The sequence below is a fragment of the Meleagris gallopavo genome, chromosome 3 (genome assembly GCF_905368555.1).
Source record: "Meleagris gallopavo chromosome 3, MGAL_WU_HG_1.1, whole genome shotgun sequence".
Taxonomy (NCBI): domain Eukaryota; kingdom Metazoa; phylum Chordata; class Aves; order Galliformes; family Phasianidae; genus Meleagris; species Meleagris gallopavo.
This window is the reverse complement of record NC_139406.1, coordinates 80,523,140-80,549,265: the sequence shown is the minus strand read 5'-3', so window position 1 is coordinate 80,549,265 and position 26,126 is coordinate 80,523,140. Positions and strand designations below refer to the sequence as shown.

General features: G+C 44.4%; 1 protein-coding gene across 2 annotated transcripts in view; it reads left to right on the top strand.

Annotated features, from left to right (window-relative positions):
• EXT1 (exostosin glycosyltransferase 1) overlaps positions 1-26,126 on the top strand; it is a 161,378-nt gene that overhangs the window by 120,071 nt on the left and 15,181 nt on the right. The window contains exons 2-4 of one of the 2 annotated variants that reach the window (XM_085221606.1): positions 13,748-13,841; positions 17,863-17,970; positions 21,924-22,043. In XM_085221606.1, the coding sequence (XP_085077732.1) occupies positions 13,748-13,841; positions 17,863-17,970; positions 21,924-22,043 (322 nt within the window). The remainder of the gene's footprint in view (positions 1-13,747; positions 13,842-17,862; positions 17,971-21,923; positions 22,044-26,126) is intronic. The other variant, XM_085221607.1, reaches the window with a different exon arrangement.

Below are 26,126 nucleotides of genomic sequence, written 5' to 3'. Positions count from 1 at the left end.
GAGACAGAGTGGAAAAGGATTTTCAGCTTACACATGGTGCTGAGCTTCAGAGCAGCAGCAGCAGAGGGTAGGTGACATTCGTTGCATCTGTTCTTCAGCCTGCTGAAATAGCCCCGCAGGCTCAGCCCAAGGCAGCAGGCTGACCACTCAGTCCCTCTTGGAAGGTGGCTGGGGATCTTGTCACTTCCCATTTGCAGTTTTATCTTGGGCATTCCAGTTTGGGTGCATTCAGAACTGCTCAGCAAAATCTCATTGTTAAAAGCAATATTTGCAGTGTGCAGCAAGGCAAGCAAGAGCCCATCTGTGTGCGTCATTGATCATTTTGCAAACAATCCTCGGGCTAAGCACAAACTCACCCTGTGCTGGCTGTTCGGGGTCACCATACAGACGTCAGAGGCAGAAGCGTTTTTCCTGCTGGTGTAACCTCTGTTTGGCACCCAAACCCTGATGCTGCTGGGAAGAGCCTCCAAGTAATATTCTTTGTTTGACCTTGGTGTGTTTTTCTAAGCAGCAGACAGAACAAAGTAACAGCTTCTCTGCTGCAGTGTATGAAAACAGCAACCAGATTCTTTCAAGCTGTGCAGCCAGCAGGGTGAGGTGGCAGGAGATGCTCTCTGCTGTGCTGTCTCCCCTGGCAGAGAGCATCACAACGACCCACCAGGCTCATGTGCTCTCTTTTGGGCACTTGAAGACCAACATCGCATGTCCTGGGGCTGCTGCAAGAAGCTGCATGCTTTCAGGGTTTGAAGGCGGCTTTTAGCTAGGCTCTCACAAACGAGCAGTAAAGTGTAAAAACTGTAACTCTCAGTGTGGCTCAGCAGTGTGGAGATGAGAGCCAGGCTGTAGGCTGTCGTCGTGTCCTTTGTGACCCAAAGGGACCTAGCCACTACTGGACACCTGCCAGCCCAAGAGGATATCCCTGCATGGTTCTTGGCCTTGCAATCCTGCTCAACCAGAACACCCAGCTTGGCCTTCGCAAGCAGCTGCAGCCTCCAGCTCGAGGCTCCTACTCCCACGCAGCATCTGGCCATACCCTGAGCCCACTCTGTCTTGGCCTCAGTATTACCTCCTTATCTGCACATCGGGGATTATGGGGCTCTGCGCTGCTTGGAGGTTAAATTGGATGAGGCAGGTGCCAGCTTGCAGCAGGATCTGGCTGTATGGCCAGGGAAGCAGCATGGCACTGCCATGCCCAGGCTCTGTGTGCCATCACATCCACCTCCATCCTGGGCTGCCTGCAGCCTGTCCTGAACATGGGTGGAGCAGAGTTGCAGTAAGAATAATTAAAGCAGGATGAGTCTGCACATTTGTCAGGAGTCTGGGGGTTGATAAGATCAGAAAATACTGGTTGTAATAAAATGTGCAGAAGAAAGGGTTAATGTCGTCACCACTCTGCCATAGCTCCTCTGTGGGCTTTTGTCACATCTCTCATTCAGGCAGTATTTGTTGAGGCTTTGACATCTGTGGCAGTGCTGGGACAGTAAAGTCATGTGTTACTGCAAAAGCTTCATTTTTTCCAAATTCCTTCCAAGCTCTCCCATGACTATCTGGGGAAATCTGCTGAGGCAGCAGTTGCTCTCTCCTTCCCCACGCGGTGTGTCGGCCACCACGGGGCTGCACTGGGCTTGGAAGGGGTGATAGGCTGAGCGAGGCAAGGAGGCCCTGTAAACCACAGCCAGCTCCACACAGTGCCTTCGGCAGGGTTCAGGCTGCCCTCCTCTTCCCCTGGTCAGCTTTCTGCCAGAGACAGGGCTCTCAACAGGACAAGAGGGAGGTGCAGCTCGAGAGAAGGGTGCTGAGGCCCGATGGCGGCCTGCAGACCTCCATCCCCCCGAGCATGGGGCGTCTGAAGCCAGGCCGGGATCTGATCTTCCGCTCTTCTCTACAGTCCTCCTCTGCTGGAGCCTTACTCTGTGAGGAGAAAATACTTTTCAATAGAACTGCTTGCTGCAAAGGATAATAAATGCCAATATTTCCAAGTAAATTATAGAGGGCTTGGTGCATTTCAGTGGAAAAGCTGGCTGTGTTACCAGACAGAGATCATAAACCTTTGAAAGATGCAGGGAGGAGAAAGCAAAATATTCCGCATAAGGAAAATGTGATTGTTGTAATGACTTTGCTAATCCCTGGGCTTCTAGGTTTATCCATTCTTGTTTCCAGTATCTGCAGATGAGCTCCGGAGGGTTTCAGTAATCCATTAAAAAGAGCATTTTAAAATTTCCACCTAGCCGTCAAGATTTTCTTGTTTCTTTTTTCTTCCTTCTTCCCTGTAAATGCATGAATGGTGCAGTTAATTTTACCAAAATGGTCACTGAAGAGTGAATCTTTTCATTTGGTACTCTGGTCCCAATAATCATCCATGTGGAGCAGTCCTTTGGAGGCTTCTATCAGAATGGCACAAACTTCAGACCTACAGACAGATAACACTGCTCTCCAAACAATGATGGGTACTTTTTAGACTGTACATTCATCAGTGAAACCGTTCTTGAGTAACTTGAATGCATTGGTCTGAAGGAGCAGAGCTTCTAGAGGTTTTTTGTTATTGAATTCAGTCTACTAATGTTTAGTAGAGTGAGCTAACACCATCCAGAGATTGCTTATCAGAAGCTGCTGTCCCTTTTTATGTCCCCACACATTTCAGTAGTAATCTAATTTGATGAAGTTTGCATGCTAAAATATTGGAAGTAGCGGTTTGGTGCTATGGACAGTCAGAAGGCAAAAGATATTAGAAGCTTTTACAGAAAATGGAAGGCCAGATGGACCATGAGATTACTTTGTCTGATCTCCTGTACATCACAGCCATTCTGGGTCACCCGGTTTACCCCTGGTACTGAATGCAGAATGGGGTTGAGTTGTGCATGTCCTCCAGGAAAGCAGTCCCTGCCCATCCAAGGAGCTTTCTCCGCAGAAAAGCCACCAAGAGCTGGGATGTGAGGACAGATTTCTATTGATGTTTGTTTCATGGTTAACTTCCACCTTCTGATTGGTGTTGTGCCCTTTCCCGGCAGGCTGAAGAACTCTCATCTCCTCTCTCTCCCTGTAGAGACACTCAGCACCGAAATCAAGCTGCTTCTTACTCTTCTCTCTGATAAGCTGAACAAGCATAGGTCTTTAAGTCCCTCTTAGTAAGGCATGTACTGCAGTTCCTTAAATAATCTCTCTGTATCTGTTCTCTGTCTTCATTTTTTCATCATTCTTTAGGGTGCAGGGTATTAGCACTGAATGTTTTCTGGTGTTTCTGTCTCACCAGCTCTGGTTATGCAGGGAATATGTCATCCCTGTACTTGGTGGTTGATGTGTATAAGGCTTCGTTCACTCCTGTCTAACAGCCTTGAGTTGCTTGTGACCCTGTAATCCTTTTCAGAATTGCTACTTTCTGAAGTAGAATGCCTTGTTTCAGATGCCAAGCACTACACAGCATTTTGGTTTACAGCGTTTTATTGTCCCTTTAACTATATATGCAAGATGTCTGTCTGCACTTCATGAGGATGCCTAAAAACTCCTGCTCCAGATCAGCACATTTTTAGCCTCTGATGTTGGCATAAATTTCTGACTTGCCCAGCACTGCTGGAGGAAGGCTCCTGTATCAAAAACCATCTGGAGTCTGCGAGAGGGAGCTGAGGGAGACCAGCTGCCAGGAAGTTTGCAGAGCGAGCTGGCGGGCTCGCCTGTCCCCTTGGGGACACGGCACACAGCGCCCAGACTCAGCAGGGAATTGGCAGCCTGCTCAGCAGCCAGAGTGGGGTGCCACAGGTACTGCTTACAAGAGGTAGTAAGCCAACATTACCCAATGTAAAAGCCTCCTTTGTGGTTATCTTGGTTGCTACTCTGTGCTTATCTCTGGAAGGTTCAAAAAAAAAAGGAAATAGGCTCATATTACAGATCTTAAAATTAATATCAGAATTAACACACTTGTATAAAAAAGAAGTTGCGTGACATCGCTTGGCCTCTGCTATAGTCAGCATCGTGAGGGCAAGTATTTCCTTCCATCTGCTAGCTGTTAGCACTTGGCCGAAGAGATGTCATTCCTTGGACTAATCTGATCACTGCTGGCATCCCATCCTAAGCCTTTTTGTCTGGACTATCATGTTTTCCTTGGCAGGCCACAAAGCACACCAGAGCACGGGTCCCTCTGACTTGTGCACTTCCACACCGATGCCTTTCTGCTTCCATTTGTCCTTGTGACTCGTGTGCTTGAGGAGAAATAAAGAGGCAGTGCGGTGCAGGGAGCATATAGAGAGCTAAGCAGTTTGGCCAGGCGGTGCTGGGCCTGCACCACATGCATCCCAGCAGGGCTGGTGTAGGTGCCTGGCTGTATCCCAGCTTCGATTAAAGCTTTATTTGGGGTAGAGACTCCTCCCTTTGAAAGAGACAGTCCTTTCATGTCTGTGCAATCTAATAAATAATTCTGGGGCAACTGAATTTGTTGCTTTCTTTAAAGAAGCATAATTATTTTAAAATGACAAACTAGTCCCTTTGTTGATAAATGTTTCATATCTTTGCAGCTATGCCTGAATAGTTTGTATAAATAATGTATTAGCTTGCAAACAGACATAGCATGTTCAGGCATACACTGCCCAGTGGGGCAGGAATGCTAAAACCTAAAGCAGATGATCCGGCACAGTACTGGGTGCTGAGCACAGTAACAGGCTTCGATGTGGAGTTAGAAACATGGGCTGTGTCTAGGCAAACTCATCTGGCTCACACTGCACTGATGCACTAGGGATGCAGATGTCAGCATCCAGGTATTCACTGTGAGCAGGTATGTGGCCTCCCAGGGGCTCTACAAGGCAAATGGAAAGTAGTACACAGAACTGGGCGATCATCCAGTTTAGATAGTGCTCGGCACATGCTTCTGTGTACTGTTTTTTAAAGAAGACATCCCTCTCACTCCTTCAAAGCGACTTTTCCAGGATTTTTAGTTGGTTATTCTTCTAACTCTAGAAGTAGTACCTGTGTAGTACCTGTGTTTTGAAAAAGACATTTTGAAAAGTAATAGCTGGTAATAAGAGATTTTTGTGTCAGATCAGGGTCAGGCAAGAGAAGAAGGATAAGCATGTGCATTGCTGGTTTCCAGCTGAAAATCCACTGTAGAAGTATGTACATGTAAGTATGCTTGCGTGTGCATGTGGAATTTTCAGACAGTGGTCTTGAGTGCCCAAGCTGGGGCTGTAAAGTCCCATGTGTCACCATTAGGAGTGTGAGACCCTCTCCAACTGTGCTAATTGGAATAAAGTTGCCCTGATCTGGTATAATGTCAATTGAGGACCACTGAGGTTGCATAAACAACCCAATGAGGAGTCAAAACAACCTAACAAAAGCCATCTGCAGTTCTCCAGGTGCATTGAATTGGGTGCAGATTGCACTTTGCTCTGGCTCAGGAGGGAGAGAAGAGTCCTGCTCCGAAGGGGACCTGATGATGCAGAGATGCAAAGGGATTGTGTTCTTCTCCTAGATGCTTTTTTTGCCAAGTAGAGCAAATAGTAGAAAACTTATCTTTTGATCAACTAAGTCAGCAGAAATGAGAGCACAGAGGAGGAGTGGGTCTGCTGAGTGACCACTCTCACAGTGTGAGATCACACTGTGGCTCTGCTGAGAAGCACGGCCCTGGTTCTTAGCATGGCCCAATTTAGCTTTGCGTTAATGGTGCCAGGGACAGAAATGGAAGGCATCACTTAAAAATGACTGTCAGTGCATTTGTATTTCTCTTCCTGCTTTCTCTCTGCTAGAAAATGAAAATTATTTTAGTAGTCACTGTTGACTGCAATAAAAAATAAATTTGCTGACTTTACTGCCCTTCTGTGGTTTGCACTCCTGTACGGATTTATTGCAGAAGTTGTTGCTCACTAAGTTCAGGAGATCAGGTCCTGCTGTCCATTGCAGGAAGCCCCCCCCTGGGCTGTAGCAGTGCTGGGATTTTATGCTAAATTTCAGTGTTGCAAAATTTAAATGCATGGAATTAGAGTTTTCTTTTTGTTCCTAGTTAAAGACCTAATCCGATTTTTGAGGTATTTTTGCCTCATTTATAAAAATCTGAGACCTTGAGATAAAGGCAAGTATGAGAATAATAAACAACCTAAATGCTGATGGATCTGGACGTGTTGTGGTGTTACCACTCGTGGGGACTAAGCTGCAGCTGACTGAGTAAAAAATAACTCACCTCTCTGTTTCATTCAAAGCTGTTCCATGGATTTGCTGAACTAATTTTTCCTCCAAGCATGGTCGCATTTTGGGTCAGCGTTCCTAGACAACGTGGGGCTCTGCCAGCAGTTCCTGTGTAGTTCCTCCTTATTTATTTATTTATTTATTTATTTATTTATTTATTTATTTTTGAAATAATTCTAGTCATTCATAGAAATGAAATCCTGCATAATTAGAGCCAGTATTGCACATCATCTTTGCTTTCCATTTTTAGATGCTGCATCTAGAGTACTATAACTTTTAAAGATGCCAACAAGCCACTTAGGAGCTCGATGGCCATAATGGGAAAATCTGAATAGGAGCTGAATAGGAAATGATAAGCTTCATACAGATTGTTTTAAATCGTTTGGTAAAGGGCTCAGCCAGACGTTCAAAGTGAGAATAGAAACAGTAGCCTCTTCTAGTTCAGTCCTCAGCAGTTTGTACTCTCTGCTATCCTGCTGGTCCTGTCCAAATCCTACAGGTCAGCCATTTCTAAGTTAGTTAAAACAGTAACCCAAGATACTCAAGCATGAAACTCTAGAAAACTGATCCTCTTTAGCATTTTTTTACTGCAGGTTTTCAATAAAGAGCTATTTAAAAATAATTAAGAAAGATTTGGAAGCCTTTCTTTTGACAGGCAGCAGGGAATGGTTGGCTTTGGAACCTGCAGGTGTTGGCGGGTGAGAGGTCTCACAATGCACCTTTCTTTTCTCTGTGCTTGGAAGCTCGCAGGTATGTCCACTAATCTCAAAATTAGACTGAATGGCAGATGAGCGAAAATTTGTTTCTTTGTTCCGAAAATGCGGGATGAATTTTTCTTTGTTTGGATCTTTAATCCAAACCGATGCTTTAATAAATACAATTCCAGTAGGCTTTTTTCCTTCTTCCTTTTTTTTTTTTTTTTTCTTTTTAAGTTAGAGAAGAAATCAGTAAGAAAACTGGCTTTGCAGTGCCAAGTGACTGGAATGTCAGAGCATTTGAGGTCAGGTATTGGGCCAGCTGAGACTATTTAGGGCGAGTGTTTGATGCCACTTCACTGGTAAAAGGCTGAAGCCTAATAAATTCACTGTGAAAGAGAATGTGATATCCCTAATTTTAAAAATGAGCTCTCTGTTCAAAGCATTGTCAGGAGTTAGGTATTACTTTCAACTCAATTCTGCATTTTTCTGCACTAAATGCTGGGGATGGCTTAGCAGAAGCCTCACCTGAAGCCAAGGTTAGGAGATGTCCAATCTCTCCCTGCAGTGCATATGCCTGTGCCATTGCTCTTTGCCAGATTCCCTGTCAGTGGGATGGAAGCGTGGCTTTGTTCTCCCACCAACGTGATGACGTGCTTTATATTCAAATATTCAAAGAGGACTTTGTGATCTCCAGAGAAACGGCAAGGTAGAGGCGCATAATGATACGAAGTGTAATTTATTGTTAAAGGAGTTCTGCCAAAAGGAATCTGCCTTCCTGATGTCACCTGAAGAGATGGAGGATCTGGGCAGGTTGGACTTGTCTTCACCTTGTCCAGCAGCTTAGAGTCATGGAGTGGTTTGGGTTGGAAGGGGCCTCCTTCCATAGTTCTGACCTGCTGTGGGACAGGGCACTTCCCACTAGACCTGGCTGCTCAGGATCTGGAGTCTGACAGGCTATGGACACATTTGTTAAATAAGCAATTATCCTTAAGCACAAAGTGATGTTGGTGAGAAAACATGTACCCCTACATAAAACTGCTTTGCCCCAGGTGGTGTGAGCCCTGCACTGCCAGCCAGTGGGCCAGCTTTGGCAGGCTGACCCTTGTGCATGCTTTGCACGAGCTATAGAGATTTACAGTGCCTTCTGCATATATATTTAGATGAAGTGTCTCATGGTAAAAAATCGTTAAAATGCTTTGTATTTGTTAGGTTTTACATCGATGCTAACACCTCGTGGATCTGAGTGTTTCTGTGCAGAACATGGAAGTGAGCTGAATACAACTGTGATGCTATTGAAGACTTTAAAGATGATTTAGATTTCAATGGCTACTGTCCATCCTAACTGCAACAAAGCTCCCTTGTCATTACATTAAACTATGCTTGCCTGTTCTTCTTGGTTAATCCAGCCTTCTGAACTAAAGGAGATGCTGGCATGCTTCCTTGCATAGAAAGGAGAAAATATTTGCACCTTGACACGGGTTGCTGAACGTTTGCAAAGTTATGTGTCTGTTGCTATATCTAGCAGAGTTCTGCAGCAGTTTTGTGAATATTGCATTTTCAGTCCCAGCTCGTGCTCATAATTGGACTCAGCCATTACCTGTGCATCGAGAGCACTGCTCGTGCACACTGTCACTGTTCTTTGACTGTAGTATCCCTTCTGCAGCCAGGGCAACATGGCTGGCTGCATCTGTGGTAGTGAGCTAGGCTGAAAGAAGTACTCCAATGGCTGCCTGTCAGCACTTGGCAAGAAAATCCTTTTTATGTTAGTTTCAAGGTCGTCAGATATCATTATAGCCAAGTATTAAAAATTTCAAAGAAAGGAGGCAGTGTGTTTGATTTATAGAATAATTATCTAGCTTTAGCTCTAACTTGGCTTTGGCAATGGTTTTGCAAGCACTCGAAAATTAAATCCATTTTTTATGGCACTACAAGGTATTATCTCACAGCAAATGATAATTAAACACCTGTGAAATCAATTAGCCCTTTAAGCAGGGAAAAAAAAAAAAAAAAAAGTTTTCCAATTATGTTTTTGCACCTCCAAACTTTCTAATTCCAGAACCAGTCCTTGCAGAGAGGGAAATGAACTGTCAGCCAGTAGCCTGTTAACCAGCAGCAAGATCACCTGAAAGTATCATGCTTGGGCTGTAAATCCCAAAGCAAGCGGATCATGGTGACGGCACCCTTCCAGGCAGGGTGTGTGAGCTTCTGGAGCTCCGAGTCAGAGCTATCTGTCTGACACACAGCTGAGTTGTCAGGTTTCCTACAAAGACAGTTACTCACTTGATGTTTCCAATGCCAAGTTTTACTTGACAGTTTATTTTAAAGCCAACATGCCTTAATGGAAACCAAGCAACGAGACGTCCCGTGTGACAAAGTGGGTTTCTTTTCAACCTCTCCAGCCAGTAGTTCAGAACCATCTGCATTAAGAATTCACCCACGGAAAACTGGCCAATTGATTAATGGCTGAAATTTAATATATTGGAAAACTAGGGAACGCTCTGCCATTTAGCCTTGTGTTATAAGTGTTTCATATCTGGCTTTGTCATAGCACTTGCACTGATCTAGATTATTTTGGAAGATGCATTGTGCATCCGTGGGTTCACAGATTCAGGGAGGGAGCCCTGAACATACTTGGTGAAGTGCCATAGCAATTTTTGGCTCAGGAAGGAAAAAAAAAATCTCTAGTCCCATCTGACATCTATAGTGGTATGCACTGATACTCTCTGCCAAGATGAGCTCCAGCATCTTCCAAAAGATGGATTACATGTGGCACTGTTAAAATAGATACTGTTGGGCTGAGGCCATTGCATTTGTTTCGGTTTCTGCTGCTGTATTCTCTTCCATCTGACTTCTGATGGAGGCACCACAGGGCTGGCTTGCAGCACGTGCTGTGTCACAAGAGGGGCGGGAAGCAGCAGGGATGCTGGTGGTGGCATTCCAGGGCCTGGCCTGGCTGCTGGAAGAGCCAGCACACATCTGTCCTTCAGGTTTTCCTGCCGGTGGTGTCCCATATCAGCATTCAGAGGATTGAGTCAGGAAAGACATACGCTGCTTTGTGAAGTACGATAGATAATAGCTGGTACGTCCGAGCAACCGGACACATGTGCTGGTCTTAATGGCCTGCCGACTTTTTAGCCCTCTTTTCACTCAGTGGTGATGACGATGCTTCTTTGAGAAAGAAAAAACTGTTTATATTAAAACTGGTAGTGCAACTGTTTCCCAGGGTAGCTTATGGGAGCTCAGTGACATGGGGAAATGCTTAAGCTGCGCAGAGGAATGCGTGGCATGGCTGAGTCACCGCGGAGCCGCCGGCTGCGCTCCTCAGCATGATGGGAAGCGGGAATCCCAGGCAGCCCGACCGCATGCTGACGGATGGGGTCGGCCCATCTGAAAGAAAAAAAAACGGATCGAGGAGCGAGCATCGCAGGAGCATTGTGTTGGGCTGCATTTTGCCTGTCTGCTCATGGCCCACGTGGCATTGCGGTGTTCACACCTGCGTGATAGATGGGGCCGTCTGCGTTTTCCCAGCTATGGGTGGGAGCAGGGAGGGGATTTTCAATTAAAGTGTGAATACATTAGGGTTGATTACAAATAGAGCTATTTGTTTATGCTGCCTAAAAAAGTATTAGCTGTGAGTGTGGTGCGCTTAATCATTGTGGAAGGAAGCCTGAAAGTTATTAAAGCACAGTGCTGATCGTTACAGAGGGATGTGAGCTTTGGGTTAGATCTGCAGCTATTTTAGTTTTAAAACCATAACTCTTATTTTAAAAGCATGTATGTTTTGGATTGTAATGTGTTTGAATGGTGCAGCTAGGGCCCTGTGTGAGCCACTCCCCACATGGGCACAGAATGTCACCACAGCACAGACGTGGGTGGTGCCGGAGCAGTAAGTGTGGCCACTGGCAGCGTTGTCCTCAAGGCAAGAGACCAGGAGATTTCAGGAAATAAATGCCCTGTTGGTGATACCATTTCTCAGGTGTGGGTGGGCCCCAGACCCATTTCCAGGTGCCGGTGGGGCCTGTGGTTGTATGGAGCCATCTGCAGGAGCCAGAAGCTGTGGCCTGGGAGGATCCATGGTAGTGCAATCAAACCTCCCTGTGGCCCTCAAGTGTTGCTCAAGTGATGGGTATAAGTGGTTCTGGAACAGAAGAAAAGAAGGCTCCTCCTTAAATCTTCAGTGTTTCTTCTGCTTCTTAAGCCCCCCTGCCAGCTATGAAGGAGTGGTAGGAGCTCATTGCTGCCCGGAGGTCTCGCTGGGTCAGTCACTGAAGATGAAGGTGAAACCAAGCCCATAACAGGTGTGATGCTATCAACAGCGGGACCAGAGCAGCCCCAACAGAAGGAGCATCATGCTGCCCTGCGGCAGCACATAGACATGTCAGCTCTGTCTGTACTCGATCCTTTATACTTCCTGCTACTGTTGATTTTATTTCCATCGGCCTTCTGTGCCAGATGCCTCCAGCTCTGCTTTGCAGTTGCCCTGGAGCTGCATGTCTGCCACATGGTCTGTAGGATCCTTCCCCGCGTGATGCTTTTGTAGCCACTGTCTTCTCTGAGTCTGTATTTAAGCATGCAGAGCTATCTGCTGCCAGTCAGTTAGGTCAGCTTTGCATGCTGCCCACGAATCAGCAGCAGTAAAATTAGCATGTTCATTTTAAGAATTTCAAAGAAATAGCTGTTTGCCAAGGGGGATCAGAAATGAGTCTTTCTGTACTGCACTTTGAGGTGGTGTTGAGTGACCTTAAAACACTTAGGTTGAAACTGCGGAGAAATTTGTCCATGAGGAGGATGCCTGGTGCAGTGCATGAGCTGCAGCATCTTATGATGGATATTGCTTTACTCTGGGTCTGCTTGTGTTATATTTGCAGGTTCTCCCCGAAGTGAGTGGAAATTTTGTGCCCATACATCAAGGTTAGGATGAGGCGCTCTCTCTCTGTATGCATGATGTAGATAAATTGCTTGATGACCATGAACCATGCTATTCCAGAGCTAGGCAATAAATCACAGGTTCAGCTTTAAAAAGCACAAACGAGAGCAAGATGCTAACTGGGTTTCGGGTGGGAAATGGTCAACAAAATCCTTTTATTTTCTTTCAGAAATTTGTCCTAACATCAGCAAATCAGATATGAAAGAAAGAGAGCCCAGTACAAAACGTCACTGACATATGGAGGTCTCTCTTCCACTGGCCTCTTTCTCTGCTTTCCTTTGTGCTCTGATTCTGCCACCGACGTTTTGTGGATATTGTTGCATTCCGGGATATTATCAGGATTTTACATTTTTAGCTTGCTAATGATAGCTATCATTAGAATACACCAAGAATAAGCCCTGTGACTGGTGTACTCCAGCCCTGGGGGTATTCTATTTTAGGTGTTTATTAAAATTTACTGTCATACAATACACAGTGAAAGCAATGAGCCTCAGACCTACAATTTGAAAATGAATTCTTTAAGATGGCATTTATTTTTTTTCCCTATGTGCTATGTAACTGCTGACTGTAGAACTGGGACGTGGGTGATTGTCAATGTGCCACACTGAGAAATGATTCCATGCCACTCGCATGGGATGTGTATATATGTCTTTTAACCAAAGTTGAGATACGATTTTAAAGAATGTACTTTGAAGTCTGTTTTGTAGTTTTAATTAATGCAACGAGGGTTGTTATTTTACTCTCAGTGGAGATAATCTTAATCCATTCACAGTGACCTTTTCTTGTGCAAATTAGCTGTACACGCTTGTTTAAGCAAATGGGCCTTTGCAAGATGTCTCTTCTTAAAGACGGAGCTTATAATTGAAAATTGGCTTACTCCCATCTGTCTGGCCTGGGTGAGAATACTAACATAGATCTGGGTTTCTTATATATAATATAATCATATAGAGATACATACACACATATATACATATACACACACACACACGGACACAAATCCAAAAAAACTTGCTGCACCTGCAGACTGTGGTTAAATTAGATTATTACTGTTAGGAAATGTCAGTGCCACAAGTTAGTGTCAAAATCTCATCTGTCTCCGGAGTCTAGGAAACCCTTCAGGAGGAAAGGTTATTTAGTCCTGATCCTTTTTTCTCGAGTTGGGCATTCCAGCAAGGTCAATGCCATTTGCAGTTCTTCAGGTTTGCCAGAAGTACAATTAGCTAATAACTGGATGGAAACCGTTAGGATTTGATGTGTATTTTTGGTAAATGGTTTTGAAGTGATTGATGGAGTCAGGAAAACAAACAGACGAATCTTAAAGTTCTAGTTCAGAGGAGCAGGGGTCATTGCAGCTATGGTTAATTGCCAAAATTTGGCTGCTGAAGCAGTTTATCCCTCCTCCTCCCGTCACCCTTCACAATAACCACCAAGAGAGTCATTGTAACGCTCCCCTTCTTTCAGTGTCTGTTTGATAAGGAAGATTTGTATGGCAGAGTTTGAATATTTTTTGCTTTGTACAAACCTATTATGCAGGAACGAACACAGTTGTGCATGACTTTGACTAAGTCTGGATAGAAATCGGGTTCACAGGAGTGCTGTGACAATGTCTTTGGTATAAATGCTTTTAATCCAAGTTTATTGTTAGAATTCATGCACACCTACGTACGTAGATACTGCATATTTTTTCCAAAAGCAAGATTATTTCCTTGGTTCTCAGTGTCTTTACTGCTGTCACAGTGTTGTCCCATGGTGGCTGCTCCTTGGGGCTGGAGAAGAGTGAGTGAGAGTGTCACATGTGCACGCATGCACACAGGGAGCTAGTTAACCTGGAGGTGGGCTCCTGGGGCAGAGATGATTTTATCCAGATGTGTCTCAACAGCTGTTTGCATTTTCATGCCCAGTTACTCTAGGACTCACCGCTAATTCAATTTTCTCTTTTCTCTCCTGTTCTTGTTAGGTATGATTACCGTGAAATGCTGCACAATGCCACTTTCTGTCTGGTTCCCCGTGGCCGCAGGCTTGGCTCTTTCAGGTTTCTAGAAGCCTTGCAGGTAAGAGCTGCAGCTTAAAGCATTGGTTTCGCTGGCTGCAATTCGACATGCAATCGCAGGGGGGTGGCGAGGAGGGAAATGTCTTTCATTTCCCTCGTGGACAGTAATCCACTTTGCAAAAGACTCTATTCATACTTCTGGAGCAATTGGCAGCTTCTTCCCAGGAGGGGCTGAGCACAGCGTTCATCTGAAGGTTGAATTGCATTACCTCCAGGAAAAAGGTTTCCCTGAATATGGTGAAGCCGAAAGGTTGGACCAGCTTAGAGCCGTATTTTATAAAACTGTGAGACTTCCCATGGGGACGGTGACCTCTGCAAATAAGCCCTGGGGCAGTAAAATAGCTCTTCCTTGTCACTTAGCCAAAACAGACTTGCTCCTGCATCGGCTTTCATTGCTGCTTGCTGAGCATTCTGAAGGTGGTCTGGAGGTTGTAGAGTTCCAGATGGAATCATCATGGAGAGATGGATGTAGACTGATCTCGGGGAGCTTGCAGCATGTTTTGGACAACACCCAAATCCTCTTCACCTTCTAAAAGCATTTTTGGTTCATAGTCTCCTTTTTTTACTGTTGACCAGCAGAAGAGGGCAATGCAGTGGGGCTCTTGAGTCTCTGTAGCAGCCAGGTTCAGCAGTGTGATGATCAGGTTTCTGTCTCCAGCAGACTGACACTGACCTACACTGGATGCAGACAGCGTGACCTTTTTTTTTTTACAAGCATCAGCTCATCCCTGGGGTCCTAAGCTTCGCTCAGTTGTACAGATGCTGCAGCTCCCCTCTGGGATTTGCATCTGGATTGCTTGCTTGTAGGAGCCAGAGTGAAAGGCATTTCTTCCTAGCGGAAGGCTGGAGCATTTCTTGATGGCAGAGAGGAGGCAGATGAGGACACCATAGAGGGTCCTGCCTTTAGGCACTGTTTTGCCATTTGAGAAGTGTCCTGGAGTTGGCAATAGAGCTATTAGTGAATACCGTCACAACACTTCTCTTAGAATCATAGAATCCTAGAATCGTTTGAGTTGGAGACCCTAAAAGGCTATCTAGTCCACTTTCCCTGCAATGAAGAGGGATGCCTACAGCTAGAGCAGGGTACTCAGAGCCCCATCCTGCCTGACCTTGAATGTCTGTAGAGACGGGGCATCTGCTACATCTCTGAGCAAGTTGTTCCAGTGCTTCACCACCCTTATTGTAAAAAACTTTTTCCTTATATCCAGCTTAATCTCCCCTCTTTTACTTTAAAACCACCTCCCCTTGTCCTATCACAACAGACCTCTTCATTAACCACAAAGTATTCCAGTTGCTATCACAGAGTATTGTTTACCATAATGAAGAGCAGTATTCAGGTACCTAAATGTAGGTGTATGATGTCATATTTGAAGCCCAGCTGCATCTTTTTGATTTTCCACTGCTTCTCCTGAAGGATTCAGATCTCCCATTTGGTGTTTTCATGTCTGCCAACCTTGGGTGAGTGTCTTGGATATCCTAGAGCATTTTGAAAGCACTGAACACTTACCTTTAGTCTGCGAATCAACACATGCTAACCTACCAGAGATCCAGGTTCTGAACTGTCATTTCCCTCTTTGATCTACTCAGGTGAAGTTAAATAGCCCTCACAGAATCATCGGATCATAGAATGGTATGGGTTGGAAGGGACCTCAAGGATTATCAAGTTCCAACTCTCCTGCCACAGGCAGGGCCATCAACCTCCAGATCTGGTACTAGACCAGGTTGCCCAGGGCCCTATCCAACCTGGTCTTGAACACCTCCAGGGACAGGGCATCCAAAGCTTGTCTGGGCAGCCTGTTCCAGCACCTCACTGCTCTCTCTCTGAATAACTTCCCCTGACATTCAATCTAAACCTTCCCTCCTTCAGCTTAAAACCATTCCCCCTTGTCCTATCACTGTCTACCCGAGTAAAAAGTTGACTCCCCTCCTGTTTGTAGACTCCCTTCAGGTACTGGAAGGCTGCAGCGGGGTTACCCTACAGCCTTCTCTTCTCCAGGCTGAACAAGCCCAGCTCCCTCAGCCTGTCTTCATAGGGGAGGTAGGGAGCTCTCAAAGTGCTGTTCCCTCTCCAGCCTCTTTGGAGAGAGAAGTCAGATTGGCTTCTTTGGGATGACAAGTGGCTTCAGATCCTTCTGAAAAACACCGCTTAGCATTTTTCTTGAGTGGGCCACAAGTCATGCAGCTCTTGTTAGATAAATCTTCTCAGGAGAAGAAAGCAGAGAGCATACCTCGCTGTTCAGAACTTGGAGGCTTCAGATTGACCAAGATAAAATGCAGGCATTGAGGATTTTCCTGCCAGAGTAGCAGCAGTATATACTGATTATGATGAATTCCCAATTTCAGTCTGGCTCCAGGGCATGTTAAAAAACATAATCCACATTAGTGAAATGTTTTAAACATGAAAACACATTGCTAAGTGTTTTCTGGTTGGCTTTTTTTCATGCACTAATGTCATTTTCTCACAGAAGATCACAGTTCTTTACACATTGTAAGCACTGCTGTAATGCAGATATGTGGCTAGTCTAAAATCCTCTGTGTATGCTAAAAAGGAAGGTACAGCAGCCTGTAAAGTTCCCTTTATGCCATTCTTCAGAAGGTACAGGGGGACAGACCTCAGTCTGGGCCATACTCAGAGCTCACAAGCTTGGCTTTATCCAAAGAAAATGAACCAAAGCACAGGCTAATGCAGATCCTCCGGTAACAGGTTGTTTCATCACTTCAGTAGGCTTTTGGCTGGGATCATACATTGTCATCCAGCTATAGGGAATGTCATAGTGATCGTTTATTTATGGGAACACGGCGCCATTTACCAAATATTTGCAAACTTGCTCTCGGTGTAGAGGACTTTACACAACTCATAAAAGATAAAATAATTTAGATAAACCATACTGCTAAGAAATAGATACTAAACGTACATGCTTTTTGTTTGTTTTAAGACCAAAAGCAATTACTGTTTTTATAGGCAGATAATGAAAGACGAGTTGTGTTTATGCAGTCGCTTCTGTTCAGTGAGCTGTTATCAAGCAGGATGGGGAATTCACTCCTTCTAGATGGAAGAAGTGCTCAGGAATTACATAAGGGCTGCTCCAAAAGCAATGCCTGCTATTCTATGATGTTGGCCTCTGATATCAGAGGCAAATGGTGGTGGTATAGCAGTAGAGTCTGAACCTTCCCGCCAATACTCAGTTACATGTTGTTGCCGTGTGACAGATGACAGCTGAGGGGCTGTTTGACAAAATGGCGTCTGACATGGAAATGCATATGAAGCAAAGGGGTGGAATTGAATTATTCCATGTGGTAAAAATGGCACCCAGTGACATTCATGGACACTTGCTGAATATTTATGGACACCAAACAGTGGATGTGAGCACAGGGAGGCATTGGCTGGTGCATTCCAGCAATGCTGACAGTGATAGTGGGTAGATTTTTAGAAGCGTGGCATGCAGGCTCTTGTTTATCGCTGGCAAAAATGCATAGCTAATGGTGGTGACCTTGTTGAAAAATAGTGTCTCGTAGCTGAGAATTTGTTCTATCAAGTAGTGTTATTGTGTTCTCTGTATCTGCTGTAGTTTTCATGGAAATATATAGGAGGCATTACTTTAGGAGTGACCTGCGTATTATGTGTACTTTCTGTAGGGTTGTCTCAAGGTATTATAAAACCTGAGGGAGCTAGGTCCCTGCTGAATTCTTCACAGACACTGAAGGCCATTGGTTTGTATTAAATCCTCTGGGGTTATGTTTACAGAATTTTAACAGCTTTGCCCTCAGCTGTTAGTATAAGTACCACATTTCAAAAGCCACTCTACATGCCAACTCCACTTTTGCTTAACTTGAATAATCCCAAAAAGGAAAAACATGGTACTGTGGGATATGATCTGATTTCTTCACCTTGTTGCCTTGCCTTCTGACCTTGCATGAGTGTTGGGAAGAACCCATGAAGAAAACAGTAATTGCACTGAGGCTTGTGCTAATTGTTGGCTGGGCTGGGGTACACCTACTAACAATTGTGTGGCTCTGTGCAGGCTGCCTGTGTGCCCGTGATGCTCAGCAATGGATGGGAACTGCCATTCTCAGAAGTGATTGATTGGAAGCAGGCTGCCGTCATCGGGGATGAGAGGTTGCTATTACAGGTAAGAAAAAGACAGCGACCATCAGCAGATCAGTTGATTGTTGTCTGCTGCCGCCTAAACGGACAAGGAAGATGAATCCAAAAGGTCAGAGATGTAAAAGAATTTTTATCATGAAGGGATTGTCTGTGTCACGCCAGCGATGAACTCATTTAATATGACATCATTCGTGTTCTGACCTGAAGGTCACTACAGCCAGTAGGCCACATGCTTGAATGCAGGAGGCTTTTTTATTTTGCCTAAGAGCTTGACATTTTCTCTGGTGGATGCCTCTCCCAAGCAGGGCTGTCTGGAGCTGGAACTGTGCGGAAGGAGAAGAAGCTGACGGCAGTTCCTGCTCTCCTTCAGAAAGAGCTGGACCTCAGGGCTCCGCCAACGCTGCGGAAATGGCTGGCAGGCCTGAGGGCCTCCTCAGCAAAGCCATCTCTTAGGCCAGAGTTAATATCTGACAGTTTTGTGGGAAGGAGATCCTGAGTCTTTTTGACGTCCAGAACATGCAGCACTTCTTTCTGAAGCAGTGCTCACATCGCTTCATTGTTCATCTCCCCAAGATCATGGAATAGAAGCGAGCTGAGAAACTAGAAATGCCCTGTTACCTTCAGCATCTGCTTTTGTCTTTAAATCCACTAGGTGATTTTTCTGTTTCCCTGGTGGACACTGTAGTCTTTTAAAATTCTTTATAGATTTTTAAAGAATGTAGAGAAGTTGATATTTGGAAAAGTTCTTGAAAAATTGCTTTCCTCAAAGCAGCGTTTGTTGGAACACTGTTGCTCAGCCCAAAGCTGAGACCTACGAGATCTGCAGTAGCCACTTGTGCACCTCGTATGTAGTCACTCTGCATCAGTACCACTGATGTTCTTCCTGACCTCTTGAAAATGTATTAATGAGGACAAGACAACATTTAGAACTCTTTTTACAAAACGTGGATTTTGCAGCTTTGGGGTAGAGTATACTGTTTGCAGAGCACATAGCACACTAGTGCACACTGACTTGTCCCATGGGAAGAAGGGTTTTGTTATTATTAATTCATTTCCAAAGTGGTGAGCTGTTTCCTTCTGTGGAGAGGAGTGTTCAGAAGTGCCAGGTGGGTTGGCACCCAGAAATTGAAGTACCTTTAAAAATCTCATTAGATACCTACTTACATGTCTGCAGATGTAAATATTTGTAAAGAGCTGGCCTAGCAAGCCTTGTGAAGTGCTGCCTGTTGTCGATAATGAGACACAAGCTGCAACCCAAAGAAAGATGTTTGGATTTTGCTTCAGTGGACAGCGTGTTTTTTTCTGAGCAAAATTATTTCTCTCTTTAAATGATAATAATTTGCTGATCTTCATGCTTTCCGGTAACATGCCATTCGCTCTCCTCACAGCTGCTTCCATATTGAACAGCTACTGCACCATTATTAACACTGTTTTTAAAGAGCTGGCAGAGGGCCTGAATGTCTGCTCTGGGAAATGTTTTTGTTATGTTACAGTTTTTCATTTCCTGTTTTAGAGCAGCTCGGATGTTTTTATTTGCATATTCTCCTCATCATAGCACTAGGAGAATTTAATCCAGCCTTTCTGCATTTATTTTTGCAAGGTGGTTGTTCCCTTCCCCCAACTTACTACTGAAATGACCTTTTATTAAGACGTCATCCAGTTCTAGTAATTCCAGTGTAATCCTGCCAGATTAGTATTAATACATCATTTTCCCCACCTGTCTATCTGGACAAGTAGATTAATAACTAATAAGCAAATGCAGTTAAAATGGGAGCTCTGATTTTCCTTTCCAGCTGTTGCAAGAAAGTGGGCACCAAGGCTTTTTTTTTTAACCTTGGCACTGGCATTGCCCGTCTGCAAGCATAGGCTGGTCTGTGAAACCCTGACTTCTTGCAGTACCCTTCTTAGGCAGAGCGACCTTCACATTCAGGGGTATGGTGGTGAATGGATATTGATTTCTTCTCTTCTTCTCACCTGTATTTACACACATGCGAAGCTATAAATAATGCAATTGAATGTTTAAGTTTTTAGAAAAAGATGCTGTATTGCCACTGTGAAGTGGCTTTAATTGTATGATTGTTTTTGGTAATGATCATGGGTGTGATTAATATGTATGTGTGGATAGCCAGTATAGATTCGTAGAATCACAGAATGGCCTGGGTTGAAAAGGACCTCAAAGATCACCTCATTTCAACCCCTCTGCCATGGGCAGGGTTGCCAACCACTAGACCAGGCTGCCCAGAGCGAACTACGTTCTTTATCCCAGTACTTACTGGAACTTACTGAAAAAGTAATGAAGAGAAAGAGTATTCCCCTCCCTGAATAAAATTAGGTGCGCTTAAACATTATTCTGCAACAGCGATGTGGTTGTTTAAAAAAACACATACGAAAGCCTGGGTTTGGCTTCTGCTTTTTGTACTTTTTTGAAGGGAAGGTTTTACCTGAAGACATACAGGGAATATGGTGAATGAACCGGCTTTGGCGTTCTGAACATTTCCTCTTGACTGCAGTCATTACTTTCTTGGAAGCTCAAATTTTTTACTATATATAACAGTGTCTTTAGCAGAGTCAAGATTATTGCATCTGACACTGCACTGTGGACTCACTGTCTTTTGGGATGCTCTGTCTAGGCCTGAATGCAAGCAATGCAGTAAAAAATATACTGATTCTTGTGGAAATGCATTACATGCAAATTCTTAACAACTCAAATAAAGTGTGTAATAGGAAATTGTTGGTTGAAGAGCACATGAAACCAAATAACGATCATTGCCACCTCTCAGCATGTTTTAGCAATAAGCAAAGTGTTTTTGGCCAGGGAAGGGTGGATGTGTTCGGTTGCAGTTAAATTTCAGAGTGAGCTGGGATGTGCAAAGAGCGTCACACAGCCGAGCCATATACTTCTACAGCTCACGACTGAGCTGAAAGCTCTGTGAAAAATGGCTGTCTGAAAGTGACCTAATTCGAAATCACAAAGAGAGTAGGGGCAAAGGCACAGCTCCTCATTCCTGGAAGAAATGAGCACAGATGTGCAAAATATCTTAGAGGCCTTTCCAGTGCTGTGAGTAGCCCTTGTAATTGAAGCAAATTGCAGTTAAATTCCCTTGATAGTGTCAATTTGCATTGTCAAAGTAGCGTACTGGAGGCCATGGTCAAGGTCCTAAGAAGTTAACCAGTGGCGTGTATGCTTATTAGCTTCCCTCCAGTGTGGAAGAGGGATGTGGGGATGGATGTAGAAGGGAAGCCCTTTTGTGATCCAGCCAGCAGTCCCGATTTTCAATCACAAGGCACTGCAGAAGGACAAATAGGGTTTTCCTTGTAAGGCAAGTTAAAATGTTGCTTTAATGGAGAAGGGAAAAAGAAAGCAGTGTTTTCCCTTTTGAATACCAGGTGTTGTGAGGGACATTACTCTTTCCTCCCACAGTAATGAGTAAAATGCAATTTGATCCACAGGTTCCCAAAAAGTGGAGTCTTGCTTCAGATGTCGCTGTGTTTTTCTCAGGGCACTTAGTATTGCAATGCTGTGGTAAATGCAATTCCAGATCCCTTTAATATACTCTGAGAGTGGGGATTATCGTTGGACCCAGAGTCCTGCAGGTTCCAGTCTGCTGAACTGCCAGTCCATGAAAAACTGTGCGTGAGGGATTTATGGAGGAGCTGCTCACTGTGCCACAGCGCAGTGCTGGGGAACGATGGGGAGAGGGAATTTTTGCTTCCATAGAAACAATCAAAAACTGAGAGAAGGCAAATTAAAAAAAGAAAATCATATATTCTAGTGTGCCAGTGCCAAAGGTTGCAAAGGGCTGTATCTCATCTGTATCTCCATCAGGGCTCTAACTGTTGGCACACACATCGTGTTGGATAGGAGCGCTGAAGCTGTGCAGCTTGCTAATAGAGGAGAGGGCTTGTCAGCAGCATATTAATTTGATGAGACTGCGTTGTTTTCTGAAGCTTCTGACTATATTACATCTTGTATTACAGATTCCTTCTACAATCAGGTCTATCCATCAGGATAAAATCCTAGCACTTAGACAGCAGACACAGTTCTTGTGGGAGGCTTATTTTTCTTCAGTTGAGAAGATTGTATTGACTACACTAGAGGTGAGTAAAAGCTGTCTGGGATTGTGCAGAGCAACGAGGTTTTCTTAGCCATCCAGCTACTCCACTGCTCAGCCAGCATCAGACCTTGGGTTTCATGACATGCAATTGGTCACTGGGGGAAACACTCAGTGTCCTGCTAAGTTTTCTTCCCTAAGGAAATACTTGCTTCGTTGTTGGTATCCACATTAGAGAGCTGCCATGGTGAAGAATGGGAGCTGTCTAACACAACAAAAAGTTGTCATGTGTGATCTTGCCTTCACAAGGCTTTATGGCTTACGAATCACTGTCCCTGTCATTGGTAGTAGATATGTTTCTTAAAGAAACCTTTCTAGAATTCATTTCAGAAAAAAATAGGCTGTGAAGCTTCTTGACCATTTCATAGACTGTTGATGTCTTGTGATGGGGCTGTCGGTCTGGCTGAAGGAAAATAGGGGCTGGTAAGTTACTGTGTTTTATCTTCAGGATAAGGGAAAGGCTTCTATAAAATATTAATAAATAATCATAATTAGACTGCTATTAAACAGGGAGACAGATGATCTAGAATGTGGAGAGAATTCTTTCTGAATTCAAGGGACACAGGAAAGATAAAAGACTCTTTAGAAGTAGGGCCCAGGCTGCAATTTCAAAAGCAATTTTCTCTTCTAATTGTTTTGCAATTTTGCACTAAAATTTTTGACACACAGTTACCACTGAAAGGGGCTTGCTTTGTAGGTGCCAGTGTATTTGTCTTAGGGTAATTCTTCTTCATTTGCATCCCTCTTTGTGCAGGGTTGTAAAGTCCCTCTTTTCCTTGCAGACTGTGAAGGAGTGCTGCTGCCCATGCTTTGTTGGTGGAGGTTGCCCGTGGCAGACTCACTTCCAGCTGCTACAAGACAGTCATTTAGATTTTCCTATGCTGGTGAGGGAAATCAGCCAGGGAACATTTATGGAGCATGGCATAGGTGTTCTTGCCACACTCTTTCCTTGTCCCCCCATGGTTTCATCCATGCTGCCTAATGAAAACAGCTCTTCATCCTTAGTTTCCCCAAGAGCGCTGATGAGGTAGTGGTAATTATCACAGCCCACAATAAGATCAGACTGGCAAAACTGGAAGACCACATGACAGCTCTTGGAGTCTAATTCACCCTTAAAGAAGTACCCCTGGAGACAACCAGGCGTCCGTCATCTGCCCCTTCCCTGCATACACCCCATTAAGGATTGCTAAAAGGAGAAGGCTGCATGGCTCTCCTCACTGCCCCTCTCCTACCTGTGCTGGGCTGATCCCAAGAGACAGCCCCCATGGACTTGGCATCCATCACATCACGCTCCAGTGCACACAGATGTGATTTTAAGTCTGCCTGGACCAGCTACAACATTGACCCACGTATGTGCTCAGGAGACAGAACACCTGTAATAAAGCTCAAGCAGCTGGATATGAAACAAGCTGGAGTTCCTGCTTGGAGGCAAAAAAAGAGGAAAAGAAAAACAGAAATCTTCTGCAAGGTTTAATTTAATGGAACCAAGTAACGTACACTTGGTGTTGAAGTTATTTTCTGGGATTTTCCATTTGTTTGCAAGGGTGGTTTTGCTTTGAGGGGTTTAGGTTTTTGTTTTGTTTTGTTTTATTCAAGATCCTTAAAATCTGTAAAGACAGCTACAAGGAATTTTGTACTCATTTCACATTTCAATTTGTCCAGAGTTAATTTTCTTTAGAAAAGGAATAAAACAGCAGAGAGTGATTTTTGCTGTCTGAAATCTGCAAGCAGTATATGCTCTTTTAAAAACCTAAGTTTTAAATTCCTAGCAAGAATATTTTTTTCTGGCTGATGTTATCCATCTTCCTTTGTAACACTATGGTGTCAGAGTGCTCTGATGATACCTGCAGCTTGCTTCAGTGCTGTGCCATGTCCAGATATGTGGTTATCAGTGTAGCAAAAGCCTTCACCAGCTCAGGGGTCCACAAGGATATCTGCCTTGTATCCTGGATACCTGTGGAAACATGAGATCGCATCCTCAGGTCCTTGACCTTTTCACAGCATTTAGTAACCTGAGCCACACAGCTCATAGCCCAAAATGGGAGGTTAGAAGTGTTTGGCCACTAAGCCCTCCTGCAGGTCTGGAGGAACTGCCTGGTGCCATCCACATGGTGTGGGTTAGGAGGTGGGCATTCATGTGGGTCTGCTCTAGCAGCAGCACCATCCATACACACATGCCAGTGAATCTGCACTTTTTCAGCTTGGTCTTCTGTGAAAACAAGCTCCAGACACTCACACCTAAGTACCTGTGCATCATGCTCAGTGCTGTGCTCAGGAAGAGAGAGGAGGGGAGAGGACAGCACAAAGGGCATACAAGAAATGTGTGGTGCTTGGCTGAAGCATGTTAGGAAGAGGCAATGATTAAGGTGGTATATGAACTTTTTGAAATACGAAGGTGAGAGAGACAAAAATATTGGATTATTAATGAATTCCAAAAAATTTTTTTAAAAAGGGAGATCTCGATAGAGTTCATAACACCTTTCTTGTCTTATTAAACTTCCTGTCATGCCTCACCATTGGAGACACTGTATAGCTGCTGTCTGTCCCTGCAATGTGGGTAATAATGTGCACTCTGAATTCTAATTGATTGATCCTCCATGTGATCTTTTTTTTATACACTTCTGCTCTCTTTCTGCCAAGTTGCCTTTTCTCCCCTCTATCACTGCAGACAGCTAGATTTCTTATGTAGACCAGGAGTGTGATAAATTAATCCCCGTTGGTGAGCCATGATGTATGGTGCAGGCCAGCTCCCGTGGTCGGGAGATTTGTATGGCTGCTGTGCACCGTGGGCCGCGTTCCCTGCGTGGCATCAGGGTCTGCTCAACGTTAGAGCTGCTCACGCTCCGGGTGCGCTGAGGCAGGGCTGAATGCGAGCCATGTGTTTCCCCTGCAGCCTTGTTGGCTACCAGCTCAATGGAAATCTCCGCCGTCTGTGAAAACCTCCTGACCATGTAAATTCGCAGACTTCCCCTTATCTGATTATGCTCCTGTTCTGAGAAAACAGGAGGAAGGAGCTGCAGTATTTAGGCTTCGTGGTAAACACTCGAAAATAAGTGCTTTCTAAGTTCTGTCTTTGTTCAGGGGTATAACTTGCAGATGGGGAAACAGCAGTCAATTTCTTTTTTCCCTCGCTACTCCCACCACATAGGAGGTCTGACAACTGATACACCTCACTTTCCAAATCGCCAGATCCGCTCCTGTCAGTGATGGAAATATGGTCATTAAGTCTGTTATTCCCACACAAAAATAAGTTAAATTAACTTAGACATGTCAGCAAATTGCTGCATGTTAGTAATGCTAGTTGACTGTAGGCAAAATTAAGACTAGCATACAAATGCCTGACATTTGCCCCAAGTTAAGTGTACTTACATGGCCACCAGCAGTGAATTGTCTAGCACAAGATAACTAATGCTTTAATTTATTTTATTTTATTTTTTGTTACGGCAGTCAAGAATTCCAGGGAGATGCCTGATCATGTTCTGTACTCACCAAATGTCCTTGAACTCAACTGCTTGCAGAGATTTCTAGATTGCTTAGACTGGAGCAGCTGCTTTTCTTTGGCTTTTGTTATTTGAGGGCTTTGTGCTTGCTTTTGTTTTTCCTATGCTGTATATAGACCTTCTTTAGTGTCATAGACTGTAAGGCCAGAATGGACCTAGGGATCAGACTTGCTTCAGAGCCACAGGGTTTCACCCAGATAAGCCCAGGTTAAGGCCAGAGAGAACCAACGTGTTGCTGGCATTTGAGCCCTGTGCAGTGCATAAACCACCAATTCCATGAAATCTCCTTAGGAGATCCCAGAAGATGAGCTGCAGAAGGAGGCAAGGAAATCTTGCTTAGCTGTCTTAGCAGAGGATTCTCCCTTCAGCATCCCCCAACCCCTTCCAATATCCTGTTGCCAGACCTGCCAATCTCTCATGTTTCAAAGGAAGGCAAATCTGTAAGAACATGTGGCCAAACAGCAGATTGCACTTAGAAGATTGTGTCATCTTGGGCTGCTGAATTTGTCTAGTTTTAACTTCCCACTGCTGAATGTTGTTATGCCTTTGCAGCAAGTTTGGGAAAGCTC